Source organism: Pteronotus mesoamericanus, unplaced genomic scaffold (assembly GCF_021234165.1).
Source record: "Pteronotus mesoamericanus isolate MK-2021 breed Mesoamerican mustached bat unplaced genomic scaffold, CSHL_Meso_final scaffold_167, whole genome shotgun sequence".
Classification (NCBI taxonomy): domain Eukaryota; kingdom Metazoa; phylum Chordata; class Mammalia; order Chiroptera; family Mormoopidae; genus Pteronotus; species Pteronotus mesoamericanus.
This window is the reverse complement of record NW_026555308.1, coordinates 16,274,889-16,295,036: the sequence shown is the minus strand read 5'-3', so window position 1 is coordinate 16,295,036 and position 20,148 is coordinate 16,274,889. Positions and strand designations below refer to the sequence as shown.

Below are 20,148 nucleotides of genomic sequence, written 5' to 3'. Positions count from 1 at the left end.
GAGAAGACTTAGACAAACGTCCCTTTAAGGAGTTGGCCTGGGGAAGCAGCTACCGTCAGAGAAGTCCCTCCATGCTCTGCTGCCCAAGTTTCACAACTCTCCACACAATGAGTCTCTCTCAAGGCTCAAAGGCAGGCCAGGCCCCCAGGAGGAAAGTACGCACATAGGTAGAAGACCCAGGTTGTAAGGCTAATTCCCAGCTTGGGAGCAGAGCTGCGTATCTGGAATTCCTACCCTTGTTGGATAATGCGGTTCATTGTGTAGGTTTTATTGCCTCCTCCGCAGGAGTGAACTTTGAGCCATCAGCTTTCTCATACAAGAATCATGAGCTTCTCTCCTTGTGACAGTAATGTTTCTGCCTCCTTAAAACCCCTCTTGAAGAGGCTGCAGAAGGAAGTGTCTCATAAAAGGCAAGTAGGGTATGCCTCTGGTTTTTATTTCATCAACCAGAAAAAGTATAGGGGAGAAAAAAGGAGATGGGGCGAGTCTTCCTTACAAGAAAATATATGATGGACCAGATGGGTGGGGTGGGGAACAACCATTCCGAACGTCTGGCGCAGGAGCCCTTCCAGCATAAACTCATGCCCATCACCAGCCCCCCAGGCTGCAGGGCACCCCTGCTCTCAGGGAGGAGCACACTGGGCTCACACAGAGCTTTAAAAATATCTCTCCACCCACAGGAAGTTTGACTAATCAGCCAAGTTCTCACCCATGTGTCACAGTGGTGGCAGTGATATGTATGATAGAGACAGAGGGTGCGAGGAAGGCACAAAGGGTCTTATCTAGCAGGAGGGAGGTTTCAGAGCATAAAAGTTAAAAGGCATGAGCTCTGAAGACAGGTGGCAGTTTGCCTCCCAGGTCCAACACGTGCCAGTGACACTACTAGGTGATTTAAAGTCTCCATTTTCCATTGCAAAAAGAAGGTTAATAATAGTACCTGTATCATAAGATTATTGAAAGGATTAAATGAGTTAATTCACATAATGTACTTTGAGCAGCTCCAGGTACATAGTAAGTACTCAGCTGTGATAACAATGTTGAAGATGATGATGATGACAATGTTGAAACTTAAAAGATGAATATGTGTTTCCCAGGTAGACAAATCATTCCCAACAGAAGCTGTACAACCAAAGAACTCTTTATAATGAACAAAATATATAAAGCCTCTGTTTTCAGGTACCACACGACAGGCAGTACAAGACTGTGATTGCGGGGAGACGGGAAATGCACGTGGCAAGCCCGTGTTCACCCTGGCTCCCTGCCCAGGGACAGCTGCCAATGACAATTCAGACTTTGGGGTGGCTGAACAGGCCTAGAATGTAGAGTAAGACGAAGAAAGAAAAAAACTATGAAGAGAGGTCCCCAGAAGCCTGTGTATGAGTTCCCTGTGCATACTTGGCTGAAGGCTGGGCTACACAAGCTGAGGATAAACCAGACTACCAGGAAGCAGGTGCTATGAGTTTGAGAAGAGAAGACAGATACTAGAATTTAAGCAGCACTAGGAGACATCTGAAAAACCTCATGAACACCCCTGGGCATCTAGCTGACACACTAGAAAGATGACGTGGTAAGAGTAAGAACCGCACTATACAGGCCTACTTTAGACCCACCCTAACCAAACCCTGACCAGATCCACAAGGAAGGCAGAGTTCGGAGGCTGAAGTTCAAGGAGCTTGGGAGCCACTTTGGGGTTTCCACGGATCTACCTTAACAAAGCATAAAACCAAACCCACACACAGTTATGGTTGTCAGCTAGTAACTAAGCTAGTAAAGCAAAAATCAGCCGTCTCCAGAGGAAAAAAACAGAACACGGAGTCTCTATAACATAGTATTTACAATGTTTGGTGTGCAGTCAAATGTTAGCAGGCCTGCAAAGAGACAAAAAAGAATTTTTTTTTATTATAATCTAAAAGAAGACAATAGAAACCAACCCCAAGATGGTCTAGAACCTAGATGTTGTATTCAATACATGAAGACTTTTAAGAGCTATTATAATTATAGGAAAATATGTCCAAAGAATTTTTAAAACACTATTTTAATGAGTAAACAGATAGGGTATCTCATTAGAGAAATGGAAACTATTAAAAAAAAGAAGAACCAAATTTTAAAATTCTAAAACTGAAAAAATTATGTGTGTATGTGTATGTTGAGAGAAAGGGAGAGAGAAAGAAAACAAATGCTCCCCCCAACCCACTCTCCCCCCACCAAAGTACAATTGAGCCCTGGCTGGTGTGGCTCGGTGGACTGAGCACTGGCCTACAAACCAAAGGATCGCTGGTTGGATTCCCAGTCAGGGCACATGCCTGGGTTGCGGGCCAGGTCCTCAGTAAGGGGCACACGAGAGGCAACTGCACATTGATGTTTCCCTCCCTCTGTCTCCTTTCCTTCACCTCTGTCTAGAAATAAATAAATAAATAAATAAATCTTTTTTTAAAAAGTACAATTGACATCCAGGTCTGTCTTGGCCAAGGGACTTCCATTCAGAAAAACAAATAGGACAGTGAACCTCATGTTTGAAAAAAGCAAATTAGTAACTAGTAACAAAGTTTACAAAGTAAACACTGCAATATTAACAATCAAAATGAAAGGTATTCACTATACTTTCCGAACCTCTATGGATTTGAAAATGTTTTTAGAAGTTAAAGAAATATTACATGTGTACATATTTATATAGGAGTATTTGTAGGACATGAAGAAAAAAGCTGTAAGCAGAGGGGTAACTTAATCCAGTACATAAGTGGGCAGCATCCCTCGGATGAAATGGAACTGAACTGATACAGGTGATATCATGGACGAGGTACAAGGGGCTCCCCTCCCGGCGACTGCAGTTGTCTAGGAAGCGGGGATCTGGCCAAAGAGAACAGCAATGTGATTAGGGAGGATGGAGTACTTATGAAATAAGTTCATCTGCAGCACTTTGCCGGTTATGTGTGGGAAGTAAGAGAAAAAGAGGAATCGAGGGAGACTCCCAAATTACCACTATGGTTGATCAAGTATAGGGTAATATAATTTCCCTGGGAAAAATTCCACAGGAGGGGCAGGTTGGGAGAACAAATGAAATCCATAGGCTCTGCATCTTTAGAGTTTGAGAAACTTGTGGGACATCTACACAGGACCATAGGTCAGAAGTCTAAAATTCAGGAGGGAGACAGGAATTGAAGATACAGATCTTGAAGGGATCAGCACAGAGATGTCCATGGGGAGGACAGCAGTGTGTAAGGAGTGGGCAGGAGGTATGGGGAGCACAAGGAATGGTGGAAGTAACAAAGAAGTAGAAACGAGGTAGGAAGAGAGCCAGCTAGTGACAAACTTCAAAACCAAAGGCATGGCAAACACGGCCCTATGCTGCAGAAAGTCCAGAAAGACACTGAGTGTCCACTGGATCGGGCAAACGTGGGTCATTGAGGAGTGTGGGCTGTGTGAAGCTGCGATTCTGGAACAGCCCCAATGATGTTAGCCAACTACTAAAATGGGACTTCATGATGGAAGGGTGGCAGAACGATACATGCACTCCCAAACTGAAATGGAAATAGCCCCCAAAATATATGTATGAGCACATCACCAAGAATACTAATTTTGAGATATAAAGACATGTCAGAGCCCAAGGAGAATGTTTACTAATTGCAACACTAATGATACTGGAGAAACACAACTTCCACCCACCCTAAGAACCACAGTGGCACGTTGCGAAGAGAGACTCTGACTTACCACCACTGCCTGCCCTTGCCAGGGACCCAGAGGCCACACTGACCAGCAAAGCAAGTAGTCACTCCCTATTTCATAGCAGCTGTTTCCATGGTGATCTAGTTCCCAAGCCAAACCCACTTTGATAGCACCTCTTTTCTTTCTCTCTTTTTTATTGCATTTTTCCCATTGTCTTTTATCCCCCTTATACTGTCTCCCACCTCCACTCACCCTGGCCCCCAGCAATCACCGCACTGCTGTCCATGTCTGTGAGTCCTTTTCCTTTTTGGCAGCACCTCTTTTATAAGCTCCTTCAGGAAACACAACTCAGATAACTAGGGCCATGGGCTGGTGTGGCCCATTCTGGATTATCTGCAGAGGAGATGAGAACCAGAATGTACCTGGGATCCCTGAACACTGGATACTAGTTTGGGAACAGGAAGGAGAGCAGGAGGGGGAGGAACAAAGGAGTGATATAATTGTGTGGCACCAGGAGCCAACTCAACAGGAGGGGCAACCGGACCCCACTTCTGCCCAGCAGCCATGGACTAGACAGTAAATGTTTTCTAGAAACTGGGCACTCCAAGCTGAGCTAAAAAGGATAAAATTATCCCAAATCTGGGATAAAGTGAAGACTGAACAAAAAACGGTTAAAGATTCTACAAACATGGTTTGTTCACAGAGACTGGTCCTAAAAACACCTATAATGGTTGAATCGAAAAGCAGAATAGAAAAAAACCAAAAAAGACAATATAGAAACATTTTCTGATGCAAAATAAAGGCAGAATTAGTTGGGACACTTGAATTAAAAGGCTTTATATATGTGTATTATATATGCATATATAAAATTTATGTATATACAGGGTGTGGCACAAATAACGCCCCTTTTTTTTTACAAACCCTTTTATTACAAAATCATAAGCATGTCATTCTGTACAATAACAACATCACACTCAAACATACCATATGACATTTTAGGTGAAATTTTCAAATTAAAACTATAAACTGTTACACCCATATTATTACCCTACCAACCACACTCAAGCAGGCATTACTTCTGCTGGACCCTGTATAATATATACATATATATTATATAAATTACTTAAAATTTTATCATGAATAATTTTAACAATTTTTAAATGATGGCAGACAGCTAAATCAATGATGTGGACGACACACACGAGAAGGAGTGCTGAACGCAGAAGTGCAAAAGAGAAAAAAATGATGAGAGAAGAGACATGTAATGCGAAAAACGAACAAAAATCCAGCACTAACATGAGAGGCATTCCTGAAGAGGAAACAGAAATAATAACCATCAAAGATGTGAAAGCAAACAAACCTAAGCTCAAAGGAAGACCTGAGAAAGCAACCCAGGGGCTAACACTGTAACTGGCAAAATAATGAAAAGTATCGACACCCTGACCTTTCCACAACCGCTGCAAGGAAGCCGTGAGGAGAGCAGCCCCTGACATCGCCGCTGCACCAGGAAGGGGGCAGCGGGGCTACATCCCCACAGCCCCCAACTGGAAACCCAGACATCCATCCTGAAGAGAATGGGCATAGAAATTGAGTTACATTATATACAATGGAATGCCATATATCAATGAAAATGAATGAACTTCATATAGCAGTGAATTTAGTTTAAAATTAAGATGGCATCACAAAATTTTGCAATAAATAGCATTTCAGAAACTGTTCTTTAAAAATTGTAATTCGTGTGTCTTATAAAATTTCACATGACACCCTGTAAAAGTGCACGATACTACTAATTAATCTCGTGTTTACATGGACAGACTGCAAACTCTTTGGGGACAGGCAACAAATGTACTTACTGATTTCCTCCTCTGCCCAGAAAGCACTTGGGTAAATATTCCTGTAATGAATGAATCAGCAGGAATGAAGAAATGAATGAATGAATGATGGTCTCAGCCGATTGATCCTGGCTGAGTTTGTTTATTGGGCAATTTCCAACTCCGACCTGGCCAACTTAAGGCAGCTTTGCATTACTTCTCCCTGAGTTTTGTATAAAGAAAGAAACTAAAACTTCCCCGAGTAAATGGCGAGTAAATGGCAGCTGGAGATGGGCTGCGTGGAGAGAGGCTCTAGTCAAGCCTGTTCTCAGAGGGACCCACCCATGGGCTGGGCCCCTTACACTGAAGCAGGAGGCTCAGTGCTGTGTGGGGTGAGGAGCAGGGAGCAGGGAGTGAGGACGGCACCCAACTAATGTCTGTGCCGGAGGTTGATGGGCTACAAAGGATGCTTCACTGGTGTCCACCACATCGGCTCCCTGCGCAACACCATGAGATCCCTGAGGCTAAATGAGTGGCCTCAAATGGCAGGACTATAGAACTCAGTTTGACATGAGGCAGCCCCAAGAGAACAGCAAACAGGCAAAGCCTTGGAAACCTTGGCTTCCCGAAGCACCAGTGTGCAGTCCTCCAAACTGACCCACACCAGCTGGTTTTCAGGCCCTGATGGCCTGCTCGAAACTCAGCACTCATCTGCACAGCCCTGCCCGAGCCCCACGGAGCTGGTAAGAAAGCAGGAGCAGTCATAACTCAGGAGTGACTTTGGCAAAAAATAAAGTAGAAGTCTTCTGTCAGGAAATAAATGGCCCCTCTCCAGGCCGAGAGCCAGGATTACCCTCCTAAAGGACAAACACAGCACCTTCACCAGCCACTCTCGGGTCATAAAGTCCCACTTCATGCCACCAAGGACCCCCCTCCCAGGGCTTCACTGCTGAGCCTGCCCAGCTGGGCCTGAGGGCTGTTCGAGTCACTCCCTGCTCATCTCGCCTGCTAAGAAGGCACCTTTCAGCCCTGCTCAGCTGCCTGGACCTCGGTGAAAGAGCTGGTGAACTCTGATGTTTGCCCAAGAACATGGAACGGTGTTTCAGCCAGCTGCCCAAAGTGGGGAGAAGGGCTGAAATCTAGCCAGCCATCCTCTTGAAAAGCCATGCGCCCCAGAGGCGGCCCAGATTTAAAATAAAAAAGAAAGAAAGAAAGGAAAAAAAAAAAGCCGTTGCTCTGAGAAGCGGAGAAATCATCTCTCGATTATTATTCATGGCAAAGTTGGGAGGGAGAAGGGAAGAGAAAGGGAAATGGAAAGCAGGATATAGGAAAGCCATAGATGATTTTCAAATTTCCTTTGGTTAGTGATCTCAGCCTCTTCAAGAGTTGACCACTCTCAAGGCCTCTGCTCAGCAGGGCCCTACACAGGGGACTCGTGCTAACTGATAACCCCAGGGGACCTACATAACACAGGTGCAAACCCACCGAACCAGTGCACCACCTGCCCTATTGTCCACTGGGGAGACTCCTCCAGGTGTGGGGGAGTGTGAGCCTCACCGCACCTGTCAACCACAGCCAGCCCAGCCTCAGCCTTAGCCTTCTCTGTGGTGACCAGGACGGGTTACTTCAGAGGCAGTTAGGGTTCTCTTGCCAGCATCTGTGTCCTGCATCTGACAGTTCTTCGGCCTGCTGAAGGCCAGGATATCTGAGGGTGGGGCTGTCCTCTCTGGCCACCAGTCTGTCCAGACCACAGGGAGCAGCAGCTGGCCCTAAGGAGCCTGGCCTTGCCCACATCATTCCCACTGCCCCAACATCCCAGCCTCTCCTCTGGCCCCAGCCCACAAGCCTCTGCCACTTGCTCTTGTAAATAAGCAAGCCTTTAGATAAGCATGCCCACAAAATAAACAAGGGCAGGGAAAGCTATCGGATGGCCCTGTCCTCTGCTCCCCTCAGCTCCTGCCGATCGTCAAGCAGGTTTGGCTTCCCTGGCCCACGACCGAACCTTCCCCCCTTGCCCTTGTGAGAGATGTGCACATAGAAAGCATACTGGTTCGGATCATTACACTCACAAGCAAAGATGTGAACCATCTGGGGTTAATTTGGACTTCTCTCTTTTAGAAAGTAAATTTAGACTTCGTGTTTTAAAATGTGTTGTAAGGAGCACAGCATTCCAAAACACGAGGGAAAACTGATTCTGGCTTCAGCAGATGTGGCACCTAGGCAAACATCTGGCTGAATCTACCTAACTCTCTATTCTAGAAAAAGATTCCTCCTTCCTTGTTTTAATTTTGGTTTACCAGCGGGGATACAATGAACAGCTGTCCCAGGACAAATTTAGTCATTGTGTCCTCAGGTTTTTCCCATCCCTAACCCTGCCCTGAACACGCAAGGCTGCACTGTGTTATGAGGGAATAGAGGCAATAAAAATAATTGCTGTCCATTCCTACCTCAGCACACCTTCCAGATGGTTCTGGTCTGGGCAGGATTCAAAGCGCCATGGCCACAAGTCAAGAGACAGTCATTAGTAGGGCTTAACCCTCCCACACAGCTGAGCCCCATCGTAAATGACAATATGGAAACACGACAACACCATTGGTGACAAAGCTTCCATAAACTGGAAGATACACCTGGGGTGTTGAAGGCTGTCCTCCCAGTCAGTATCCAAGGAAACAGAAACAGCCGCCCAGGTTTTTCAGGCTACAAGGTCTACCCCACACAAAGAAGTCATTCAGGCAGAATTTATCTCTGAACTCTTTCCCGTCACCCCACAGTTAGACTTGGCCACAGCTGGTGGCCAGAGCCTGGCGCTTTCACCTTAGATGTGCAAGAGCCACACCTGGCTCTCTTGGGTGGCTAAGCTCCCAGACAGGGCGGGCGCCTTACCATCGAGCTCCTCCACAGAGATATTAGCAAGCTGCTCGCTGTCGCTGCCGGCAGAGAGAGAGCGGTTGAGGTAATTCCCCTTGTACAACAGGCCAGCGGTCACATGGTGGAAAGGCATCTTCTCCCTGTTCACAAGAGAAGGGAGGCAAGGAGAAAAAGACATTGTCATTCATTCCTCCTTCCCTTCCTTAAAGGACCACCCTGGTTTTCAGATGGCCAGTGTTCTCTTTTAAACAGTAACATTTCTGGAGGAAAAGTAAGAAAATTCCGCGGTACCCATAGCCTGCACAATTCCCAAAGGATCTACAGTTCTATTCCCTTCCTTCGTTTTGTGTCTTAACTCATTTTTCCCATTTACTTATGAATTTGAACCTGTTGCCCTTGCAGGCTGTGGGACACCATGTCATCATCAAGCTGCCTCTCCCTGTACATATGACTACTCTCTGCTCCTCTCCTCAGCCTGATAGACTCTTTCCCAGTTCTTATAAGAAAGGACTGCACAGCCCAGAAACGTTGGGCTGCCCAGGGACTGGACATCTTGGCTGTGACCCTGCAAAGATCCACATGTTTCACTTTTCCCAGGCAAAAATCAGGTGTTCTACTCACACAGCATTCAAAGCAGGAAGGAAAAGCCAGGTGCTAAGCATTGATAAATACGCAGAACAGTTTGCACCTCGGAGAAGCAGCCCCCACACCGGTCCAGGTTGTACCAGTGGCTTATGAGCACACCCTTGAGACCCCTCTCACACGCACCCTCCTATAAAGGTGAATGACACCTCCAGGTGTTCCAGAGCTAAGCAGCTCCCAGCATCCTTTCAGGAAATTAAAGTGTCCCCTCACCCAGACTAGCACACCCTCCTCTGCCCAGAGGGCTGGCACTGGGCCTCAGAAGTTTCCAGCAGAGCAAGGCAGGCCAGAGGCTCCAGGTTAAGGGAAAAGGATGTGGTAAGGAGAATGAAAGAGCAGGTATAGAGAAGAAAGGGGAACAGCAAAAGAAGGGCCCTCGGCAGCGGAAAGAGCACGGCTCTCGGTTACAGTGAGCATGTCAGGTTCCGTTTCCCCATCTGCAAAGGGGGCTGAGAGGCTTGGTAAGCCTCTGAGCGGAATTAGGGAATAAGTAGGATGTACAGAGAGTCGATTTCAAGGTGTGGGTAAAGAACCTCTTCTTCGCAGAGCTCCCAGAAGGTGAACTGAGCAGCCCTGGAAGGAGTTCCCTGCGACTGGGGCATCCAGGCAGAGGAGGAGGGCCTCCCTGCCAGGGAGGCTGTCAGGGAGAAATGGCCCCTGTGCGCTCTCCCCACACACCTATCATTTTCCATGCAAGCCACTTGCAGAGGCCCGTCCAGCATTAAGTTTGTGTCTGCAGGACAAGCTAAAGTGGACTGCTGAGTAACAAGGGGTATATTACAGGAAGACAGCCAAGAGAAGGTCAGTCTCGGAGAATGACTGTTCAAAACACCCAAACCTTGCTGACCCTCAGCCACACCGTGAAAATAATCCACGTGGTGGAAGTGGTCAGTGCTCACAGGACCCTGGAGCTGGCGTGCACCTGGGCATAGGAGGCTCCTGCCTTCTTTTCCCTGGGACACCACTGAGTGGCAGGCACAGCTGGACACTCCCCTACCCTCCCCAGTCTGGAGCACACGTCAGCCACGTCCTTGTTGGGGCTGAGAGCCGCTGACTTAGGATCAACCAATGAGGCTCCTAAAAGTTACAGTGCTGGACCAAGAGCACCAAACTGGTGAGTGAAAAAATCCTTTCTAGAACACAAGCCTCCTAAGTGGCTGTTTCGAGTAAGCAGCCGCAGCTGAGCCAAGGCATTTCCATCCGGATGTCAAACTCTCATTTTAAACTCAAGATGTCTAAAAACGAATTAATTATCTTCCTAAAAAAATAGGCCACACTTCCTGATTTCTCTATTTCTATCAAAGGTACTTTTCATTCATTATAACAACTGGGACAACTCTCACAAATGTTCTGGGCCCCGAAAAGTAAAACAGACACATGGCTGAAGCCAGAGCCAGCCATCAGCCCCCAAATCACCCTAACCGTCCACGGCTCACAAAACATGCATCCACAGACCCATCAAAAATGGCAGGATGCTAGTCACAAAGTGCACACACATTTGCCAATTACAAAACGTACATCTTCAGCTAATTATAAGTCAGACTTCCCCCTCCCAAGCCAAATCTATCCTTACACATAAATATAGAAAACAAGAATCTTTTTCTGGAAGAACACTTCTATTGCCATATCCTCTTTCCTTCAAGTTAAATTTCAGACTATACAGGTTTAATAGTGAGTATCAGCCCTGATCGGTGTATCTCAGTTGGTTGGGTGTCATCCTGCAAGCTGAAGGGTTTCTGGTTCGATTCCTGGTCAGGGCACACGCCTGGGTTGCTGGTTCCGTCCCCAGCTGGGGCACATGCAGGAGGCAACCGATGGATGTTTCTCTCTCACATCAATGTTTCTCTCCCTCTTTTTCTCCCTCCCTTCCCCTCTCTCTAGAATCAATAAAAGAAAATTTTAAAAACTAAATAAATGAAAACAAAAGTGAGTATCAGACATATGAGTTGGGATCACCCTCCCTTTCCCTGAGGACAATCCTGATTTGGGAGACCAGGTGCCGTGATTGTCTCAGCAAGGACTAGACTCCCATGGTCCAGGGAATGAGAAGTCAATGCTGGATGATGCTCCCGTGTGCTTTCAGTTCTCTCTCAGCACTGGCCCCAGGACCCAGGCTGCCTCACCAGCTGTTACTCTCACCTTCACTGAAGTGTTTCGTAAACATGGGAAGACCCCCAACTAATCTTCTCTAATTTCCCTACCTGGAGGAGTGTGCTCAGATCAGTGCAAGCACTGAAAATATTCCTTCCCATTTCACCACTCATCCGCTAGTTTCTAAGCATCTTGTAAATAGCTTCCCATTACCACCTTTTACCTGGTTGTCTGAGGCTTTGGATCTGCCACAGAAATTTTTACAGCTTAGTAACAAGGTTATACTCAAATGAACATAGCTAAGCCATACCCCCATACAGCAACATAATAAACACTGAGTACGCTGCAGGAAAAAACTGGTCATAACTGAATCCCATTTGATATATCAACATAATTTGCTTCTGGAAAAAGCAGCTTACAAAATTAGGTGCATATTCAGTTCCTTCAGTCTCTGCACCCAAAATGTTCAATGTCTAGTAGGAAAGAAAACATGTGCAATTGAACCATCCATACAGATAAATAAAGCCATGTTCAAAAAAGGGAAGAACATCATCCCAAGAAAGCTAAAAACAGCTGCTGCAATTAAGGACTAAATTTCACTCCAAGCCACCTGGGGAAACCCAAGCAAGATTTGGCGAAGGCAGGAAAACATGTAAGTTCATCGGCAAAGAGAAACATGGTCTTGAACTAAAACTTAAAGATGGATCCTTAGATGGAGGGCAATGGACAGAAAATATATAAATATTTTCAATGGCAATTTTACTCATTGAGAAATATGTATTATTTAAGAGACTGCATATCATGTAAACAATTTTTCTGTATCTTATATAAGGCAATACGATTTCATGGTTAAGAATCAGGACTTTGGGGGCAAAAACAGTGTTAGCTTTAAATCCTAGCTCGGCCCGTAATAGCCATGTAAGTTATTTCTCTCCTGTAGGCTTCCTCCTCTGTCAATGGGGACTGTGATAAATACTGAACAGTATTTTTGTAAATATAAAATAAAGTATGGAAACCATTGGACTTAGCACCAGGCACATTCTCAATAAATATCAGTAGTTATTTGCTAAGGATTATATGAAGCAAGATACAGGGAAAAGAGGAGGTCACAGATCTATTAGACTGAAGATGAAACATTCTGGGGTATGAAGGAGGGTCTGTGAGGACATGGCAGAGGGTGAGCTTCAGAGGGCAGCTGGCTGGCGTATTGCATTCCGGGTCTGAGGGTTCAGGGGTATGAGTGGCTGAGCTGCACCAGGGATCTCGGTGAGAGGTGAACTGTGTCAGCAAGCAGCTGGCCATACAGAGAGGAAGGGGCAATTTCAATGGAAAGCACAGGAGCTGAAGAAGAGTCTGTTCCCTTGGCACCAGAGAGCCTGATTCTATGCTCGCATAATGGACAAGTTGTCAGGAGGTTAAAAATAAAAGGAGTGGTTCTGTTTCTAGGGTCAAGGAACTGGTACACTTCTTGGCAGAGTCATGAACCAAACAGCCCCCATTCGCATTGACATGAGATGGCGCCCTTCTGTGACGGTTCATTGTACATGTCAACTTGACTGGGCCATGGGGTGCCTGGATATTTGGTTAAACATTATTCTGGGTATGTCTGTGAAGGAGTTCCTGGATGAATTAACATTTGAATCCGTAGACTGAGTGAAGCAGATTGCCCTCCCTAATGGGGGTGAGCCTCAGCCAATCTGTTGGAGGCAGAGGAAGGGAAAATTCATTCTCTCTGCCTGGCTGTGAAGCTGGAATATTGGACTCTGCCTTTGGACTAGAACTGAGACTCAACTGGAGCTTACACCATCATTTCTCCTGGGTCTCCAGCTTGCCAGCTGCAGACGGTGGGACTTCTCAGCCTCCATAACCATGTAAGCCAATTCCCTATAATAAATCTTTCTATATTTATATATACCTATTGGTTATGTTTCTCTGGAGAACCCAGACTAATACGCCTTTCTTTCTTTTTTTTTTTTCCTCTCCTGCACCAAAGACCCAAGGCATATTGCTGTAGGCTGATATTGTTAGTACAGACAAAGAATGTACCCAAACGTAACCCTTGCAGGGCCTCCACAGCAGCACTACTCAAGGTGTGCTCTGTGGACCACTGCCAGGCACTGTTGCTGATCTGTAATGAGCTAAGTACAGCAGTCGAGAGGCAGCATTGAAATTTTTATAACTATCCACAGCATCGTCCCAACATCTAAGCATGTGACCAGCTGACTTGATTTTTGTAGCTCTGCTTTTTTTTTTTAATTTTTCCAGTAATTCATTCTCACTGTATTTTACAAAAGTATCGGCCTGCCAATAACTGGAATTAAAAAAACAAAACTAGTCCTTCCTCACAATTCATGTGAGAAGCACTGCTCTAAAGTACTTTGTTATGTTGCATAGATTTCTGGTAACGGACCACAGGGAGAAGGGAAGGACTTTGGAAAGGAGGCTCAAGACCTCCTCTGAAGCGTGGGCTTTCTGCAGAATGCCTGCAGTATGCATGGAATCCACTGCAGACTTCACAGCGTTCCTGTCCTCTAACTGCCAGGTATTCAAGGGGCGACACGGACTGACCTTGCATTCTGAAAGTCAAAGAGCCTAGACAACCCTGATGGGGCCTTTTGTCAAATTCCCCTAACTACACTCATGCGGACACTCAAAACTAATGATATTCCTGACAGGTGTAGAGGAAGCTTCCATTAAGTCAGCACAGTTGGGATGAGAATGACAATTAGTGGCAGACCCACACTTTGAATTTGGAAATTAAACAAGAGAGGCAGATAGTAAAGGGACGAGACAAAATTTTCATCTACCCAAATTCTCTTCCATTTCATGGCAGGGATGACCAACTATGGCATCAGACCATATACACCCAGTCAGGCTATATTGCAATTGCTTTTAAAAGTAGCCAGGATCAACCCCTCGCTGTGCTTCGCACCACTGGTAAGCAGCAACCCCCTTCCTCTCTCTACTCAGGGGTCATACCTACCAATATGCAACTGGCTAGGGATAGAAGGGTCGAGACATGGGCCCTGCACATGAAAAAATGAAATTTTCTGCAAACAAAGGTGTCAATGAGAAGGACCCTAGGAACAATGACCTATGGGGATATGACAGTTTTTTTCATATTTGCTTTTGATTAAGAAAGAACTGCAAAAGTCCTCAGATACCCCCAGAAATGTACATCTCCTCCTCAGAGTCCAAGAGTTAAGTCATGGGGACAAGGAGATCCAGCAAAGATACTGGGTACTTGGCTAAGCACTTATAAAACAATTGTGTTCCCTTGTTAAGATCCTACAGGGGCATGCCAACTGGCAAACAGGGTTTGGATAGAGCTCAAATCAGAGAGGAATGAGTAAGCAGAAAACACCAATGTGGGGGTCTCTATAAAAGTTCTGCATCATTAGAGGAGGAAGCACTTTCAAGGAGATGTAAAAGGAAAAAGCATATTGTCAATAATAATATGGGAAAGATGACAATTTTACAAAGTTTGTGGTTATATCGTTAAAAACAAGTTCAGAGAGTGGTGTGTCTATGAAATAAGAATGCAAATGCAGGAGGAAATATCAGAGTAAGGTGAGGAGATATCAAGTCAAAAAGAAAAGAGAGCTTTCTGAGGCAAGCTAATTTGGAAAAGGTTCAGACCTTTGCAAGGCAAAGAACAAATCTGAAAATAATAGCAGAATGGAAATCTACATTAAGGGCAATAAAGAGTGTTTTAAACCAACAGAAAATTCAGCAAATAATACAATGTATCTACGGACCCACTAATCAGTTTGAACACAGACTAATATTTTATTTTACCTGCTTCAGATTTTTTTTTAAAGAAATAATATATTACATACTGAAGCCCTGGACCACCTATTCTATTCCTCCACCTCCTTCTCTCCATTATGACAACTCTATTCTGGAGTGGAATGTATCCCTCCTGTCCATGTTTTTAAATTTTCCTACATTTGGTTATAACTGTATAGAATATATTACAGTATTGCTGTATATATATTTAAATTTACATGAGTAATATCACATCATACATATTTTTTGCAGTTTACACACTGCGCTCTCTACTAGATTTTAGGGATTTATCCAAATCCATACACATACACCTAGTTAATTTATTTTTAACTGCTCCAAAGCTTCCCACTGTAAAAATATATTGCAACTTATTTACCCATTATCCAATTGAAAGAAAAAGCATTCTGCAATGAATAACTTCCTGCATGTCTTCTTGTACTCATATATGCTCGCAGGAACTTCTCTAGTCTATGTACCTACACAAAATGTTACAGAATTTTGCCAAATTGCTCCAAAGTGGTAGGATTAGTTCGCTATTGCTATATTAAAAAATTACCCCTGAACTTAGCCACTTAAGCCAGCAAATATTTATCATCTCACAGGTTCTGTGGGTCAGGAATCAGGAGTTGTTCAGGTGAGCACTTCTGGCTCAGGAGGTTGCAGTCAAACATTGACGGTCAGAAGGCATGGCTGGGGCTGGAGGGGCCACTTCCCAAATGGTTCGCTCACTTGGCTGTTCACAAAAAATCTCACTTCCCGTGCCCCCTCCCAATGGGTCTACTCAAGTGTTCTTCCTACATGGCAGCTGGATTTTCCCAGGCAAGTGACTCAAAAGACAGAAGGAGGGAACTTTTATGGCTTGGTCTCAGAAATCACACAGTCACTTCCAACATATCTATTCATTAGAAGCAAGTCACCAAGTGCAGCCCACACTTATGGAATCAGGCCCCACCCATTGAAAGATGGAGTAGGAAAGAATTTGTGAATATATTTGAAACCGTACTAGAGGTTGTAGCAATGTGCAGACCCACCATGATTCCAACAGCATGTCTATTTCCCCTTAGCCTTGCCAACACTTGGAATTTTCAAACTGTTCCATTTTTCCTAAGCAGATCCCTTGACTGCTGATTTAGGCATCTTATTGTATAGTTTTGGGCTATTTTGATTTCCTCTTCCATAAATTTGCTTTTCATTATCTATTGCATTATTATCTTTGGATTGTTTTGTTATTCCACATTATTGTTGCCCAATATTTCAGTTCAATCTTACTTTTACCCTCAAAACTAGTCATTACTATTGCTGTTGTTACTGTGGTTATTGTTACATCTTACAACCATTGCTTGCCTAGACTTTTCCACAAGTTTACCTTTTTCTCTGCTCATTGTTGCTTCTTGCAGGAAACTCTCTCCTTCTGGTTCAATTCCCTTAATGAGCGGAATTTATTATTCTTCAACTGAGGAACTGTATGTGGAAATATTTTTAAGTATTTCCCTTTAAAAAACTATTTCAATTTCATTTGAATTATAGTTATTCTTGGCAGAGAATTATAAATGTGTTATTTCCTTAGTATTCTGAGGGTATTTTGTTCCTGATGAGAAGCCTAATTTGTTGTTTACCTGTTAAGACTCATTCTGGACAATTCTATGTCTACATTTGCAGGTATAGACTTTCTCTCAATCTTTATAATCTCTCTTGTGTAAACTCTTATAAAATGTCTGTTGGACCTCTCCATTCCAGCATGATACTCTTGATTGATTCATTCGGTACCCATTCCTACTCCAGTGTAAAGAAGCTGAAGAGGTAGTAAATGCATTTTTCAATCATTTTTTATTGTTATTCTATTACAGCTGTCCCACACTTTCTTTCTTTGCTCTCCTCCACCCAGCCCCCCTCCCCACTCCCACAGTCAATCCCCACTCTGCTGTCCATGTCCATGAGTCATTCGTGCATGCCCTTTGTCTAGTCCCTTCCCTTTCTTTCCGCCATTACTCCCCTCTGGCCTCCCCTCTTGTCACTTTCAATCTGTTCCATGTTTCCATGCCTATGGTTCTATTTTGTTTGTTAATTTTGTTCATTAGATTCCTCTTATAGGTGAGAGCATATGGTATTTGTCTTTCAGTGCCTGGCTTATTTCTCTTAGCATATTATTCTCCAGACTCCCTCACTACGAGCGTTCCAGATGAGGGGTAGCTCCCATAGTCAAAAGACTTTCACAAGTTTGGAATGTAGATGTGAGATGAAATCAGTAGCGTAGTAGTAAATGTTCACCAAGTTGGTCTCAAAAAGAGTCTTGATTTGCAGGCTTTGTCCACTGGTTTAAGTGCTCCCACAAAGCCAATTCCAAGCTACTAACATAATGCCACTGAATGTGGACTTGGAAAAACAGTATTTCCACGATACACTGCCATAGACCAAGTTAACTACAAAATCATAGATAATAAAATGCAGTCAAATAATGAGGAAGAGGTGGGTTTTAGAATTTATGACCTTTGTTTTTAATATAATGTAATGGCATGTTTATGCTTTAAGAATGTATGTTTATATTTCATTTATCATTTAAGAATGGCTGTGTTTATGAACCTGCTCATAAAATTCCTGAAAACTTAAAAACCAGCTTTCCCAAGCTGGTGTGAGCTGACTCCAGCATGCCACCAGATGAAGGCCTTTTTCCTGACCACTTCTGGCTTTTTCTACAGGAAAGAAAAGTCATGAAAACAGGGTAATTTCCCAAAGCAACGTTGCATTGTGCACTCTCCAGCTCCCTGGCTGTGAAGAAGCAGTGGTGGTAATGGCAGAAAGAACAGCAATGGCTTCTGAATCTTTAGATCACAACTTCAAGGGCTCATTCTTTTGGGGGGTCAAGAGAAAGGTACAGGAGCAGCAAGCGTACTTCAGTGGCACTCTCTGCGTTTCTTCTTCCTTCCTTTCACGTTAAGTTGTTTTACCAGTCAGTGTAGTCAGGAAAACAGAGCCCATGTCAGGTAGTTCAATAAAAGGATTTAAATCTATCTCCCGAGTGGTTAAAAGGGCTGAAAAGCCCAACACAGTATGATTAACAGAATCATTTGGGCAATAGCAGAAAGTTGTTGCCATCCCTAGCCTGGAGGGACATAGGGAGAAGGTAACATTACCAGAACCTCAAAGTTGGGGTGTCCAGAAGGAGCCAGAACCATGGTAGGGGCTGACCAACAGGAACTGGAACCATGGAAGGAGGCTGCTCTGCCAAGATCCAGCAGGAACCTCAGAGATAGGCACTGCGGGAGACATTTGTCCAAGGCAGTTAGAGATGAGGGGCCCCTATGTCTACCTCGGCCTCCTCTACGCACCTCCCTGCTCCGCCGCCAGCGCCCCCCTCTGACAGGGGATGTACAAATGTAGCTTGCAAGGATGGGTTCCTACGAGGCGGAGTGGAGCAGGGGCAGGGAGGAGGATAACATGGAAGCAAGCAGGCAAATGACTGGCCGAGCTATACATTTAAATTTTGTTATATTTTATCCAGCATGTGTGTGATTATAGCAGGAGAAGAATCCACCTTAGCTTCGTGGCCACACTGACAGAACTAGATATCCTTGTGACATTTTTAATTTCGAAGATGAAAAAGAAGCCCTCTGGGCATCCACACAGAAAATGCAGGTCACTCACAAAGGAAGAGGCAAAACGGAGCAGCAAGCAGCTACCCGCAGGGGCCTTTAGAAGGTCCCTTAAAGTAAAATGATTGAAGAACTTTACAGATTAAATTAATGGGAAAAAGACTTTAAGGCAAAAGAAAATAAAGTTCTAGCATCAAAATAATTTTTAAAAAAAAGTATTGAACTACGATGGAACCCTCTTTATGTTTAAAAGGGGCACAATCAAAAATGACAATGTATTAGCCACAAACCCCTATGAATCATATATTATATTGTTATAAAGTAAAAATAATTTAGCTAAAGAAAAATTGTTTGAAAAAGTAGTGATAAAATTAATGAGGATGTTAAAGAGAAATAATGAAATCAAAGAGACTATGAATAATATACGCATTTTTCTGTGTGTGCGTCTGTGTGTGCGTCTGTGTGTGCGTCTGTGTGTGTGTGTGTGTGTGTGTGTGTGTGTGTGTGTGTGAGCCCCAGAGGTCATTTTTCAGATATCTGTAGAACGTTCAAAACACTGTCAAACTTTGGTAAAAGTATTCAAAAGCAGGTCCGGTGCAGCTGAATATAAGTAAAAACAATTTAAAACTCTATTTTAAGAGCTAAAATTGAAATTTTTTCCAGCTACAGTGAGATATTCTTGGCATAAAACTGTATGTTGATTACTTTGATATGATTACTACCTCAGCTTTAACTAAGACCTCCATCATACCATTTTCTTTGTGTGTGTGATGAGAACATTTAATATCTACTCTCTTAGCCAACTTCCAAGTATATGCTGTAATATTATTCACTACAATCACCATTCCATATAGCAGATCCCCAGAAGCCACTCATTAAAATTGAAAACTTTAATACACTCTCAAACAATTCCTATATCAAAGTTTAAATTAAAATTAAAGGTTATCTTTAAAATAACAAAAAATGGAAATAATTTTTATTAATAAAGCATGAGGTGTAGCAAAGTAGTATTCAGAAAAAAATGTGAGATATTAAATGCTCTCATTATTTTAAAAAGAAAAGTAAATATTAAATTAAGTTTCAATGCTAACTTCTTAGAAAAATAACAATAAAATAAAGACAAGGAGGGGGAAGGAAATAATAAAAGAGATGAATTAGAAAACAGACAAATTAAGGGAGCTGATTCTCTGAAATAAAAGCAATAAACCAGACATATTTCTTATGTTTATTAAAACAGAGAAAGTACAAATAGATAACACTCTGAAATAAGAGAATTCTACATGCAAATCTAGACCAATAAATCTGAAACTGCTTAAATGAATGGTCTTTCTCTCAAAATATAGAAATTGGATTTTCTTATTAGAAACAATATAATTTAATCTCATGTATGCTTATTAAAAATATTGACATAATACTCTGTTATACAGTGATTTGAAGATCTGGTTTTATGTTGGGTGTATTTCCATACTTGATTTTAACATCTACCATAACCAAAAACTCACCTCAGAAAAAGACACAGATCTAAATGGAAGGTTAATGTCATTGGTAGTAGTTACTGAATCCCAATATTCATTTTTCATTTTCATCCCACAAGCACGCCAACATTTTTGCTGATATTTGGCTGGTAAAGTTTCATCTTCTCTCATGTCAATGGCTGATTTTACAAACTGATTGACAGAGGTTCACTTTTCAAA

The 20,148-nt window shown here is 43.4% G+C and overlaps 1 protein-coding gene across 2 annotated transcripts in view; it reads right to left on the bottom strand.

Annotated features, from left to right (window-relative positions):
• Positions 1–20,148, bottom strand: part of CALN1 (calneuron 1) — a 434,233-nt gene that overhangs the window by 322,945 nt on the left and 91,140 nt on the right. For both annotated transcript variants that reach the window (XM_054589689.1, XM_054589690.1), the window contains exon 2: positions 8,358–8,482. In XM_054589689.1, the coding sequence (XP_054445664.1) occupies positions 8,358–8,475 (118 nt within the window). In that variant the 5' untranslated portion in view covers positions 8,476–8,482. The remainder of the gene's footprint in view (positions 1–8,357; positions 8,483–20,148) is intronic.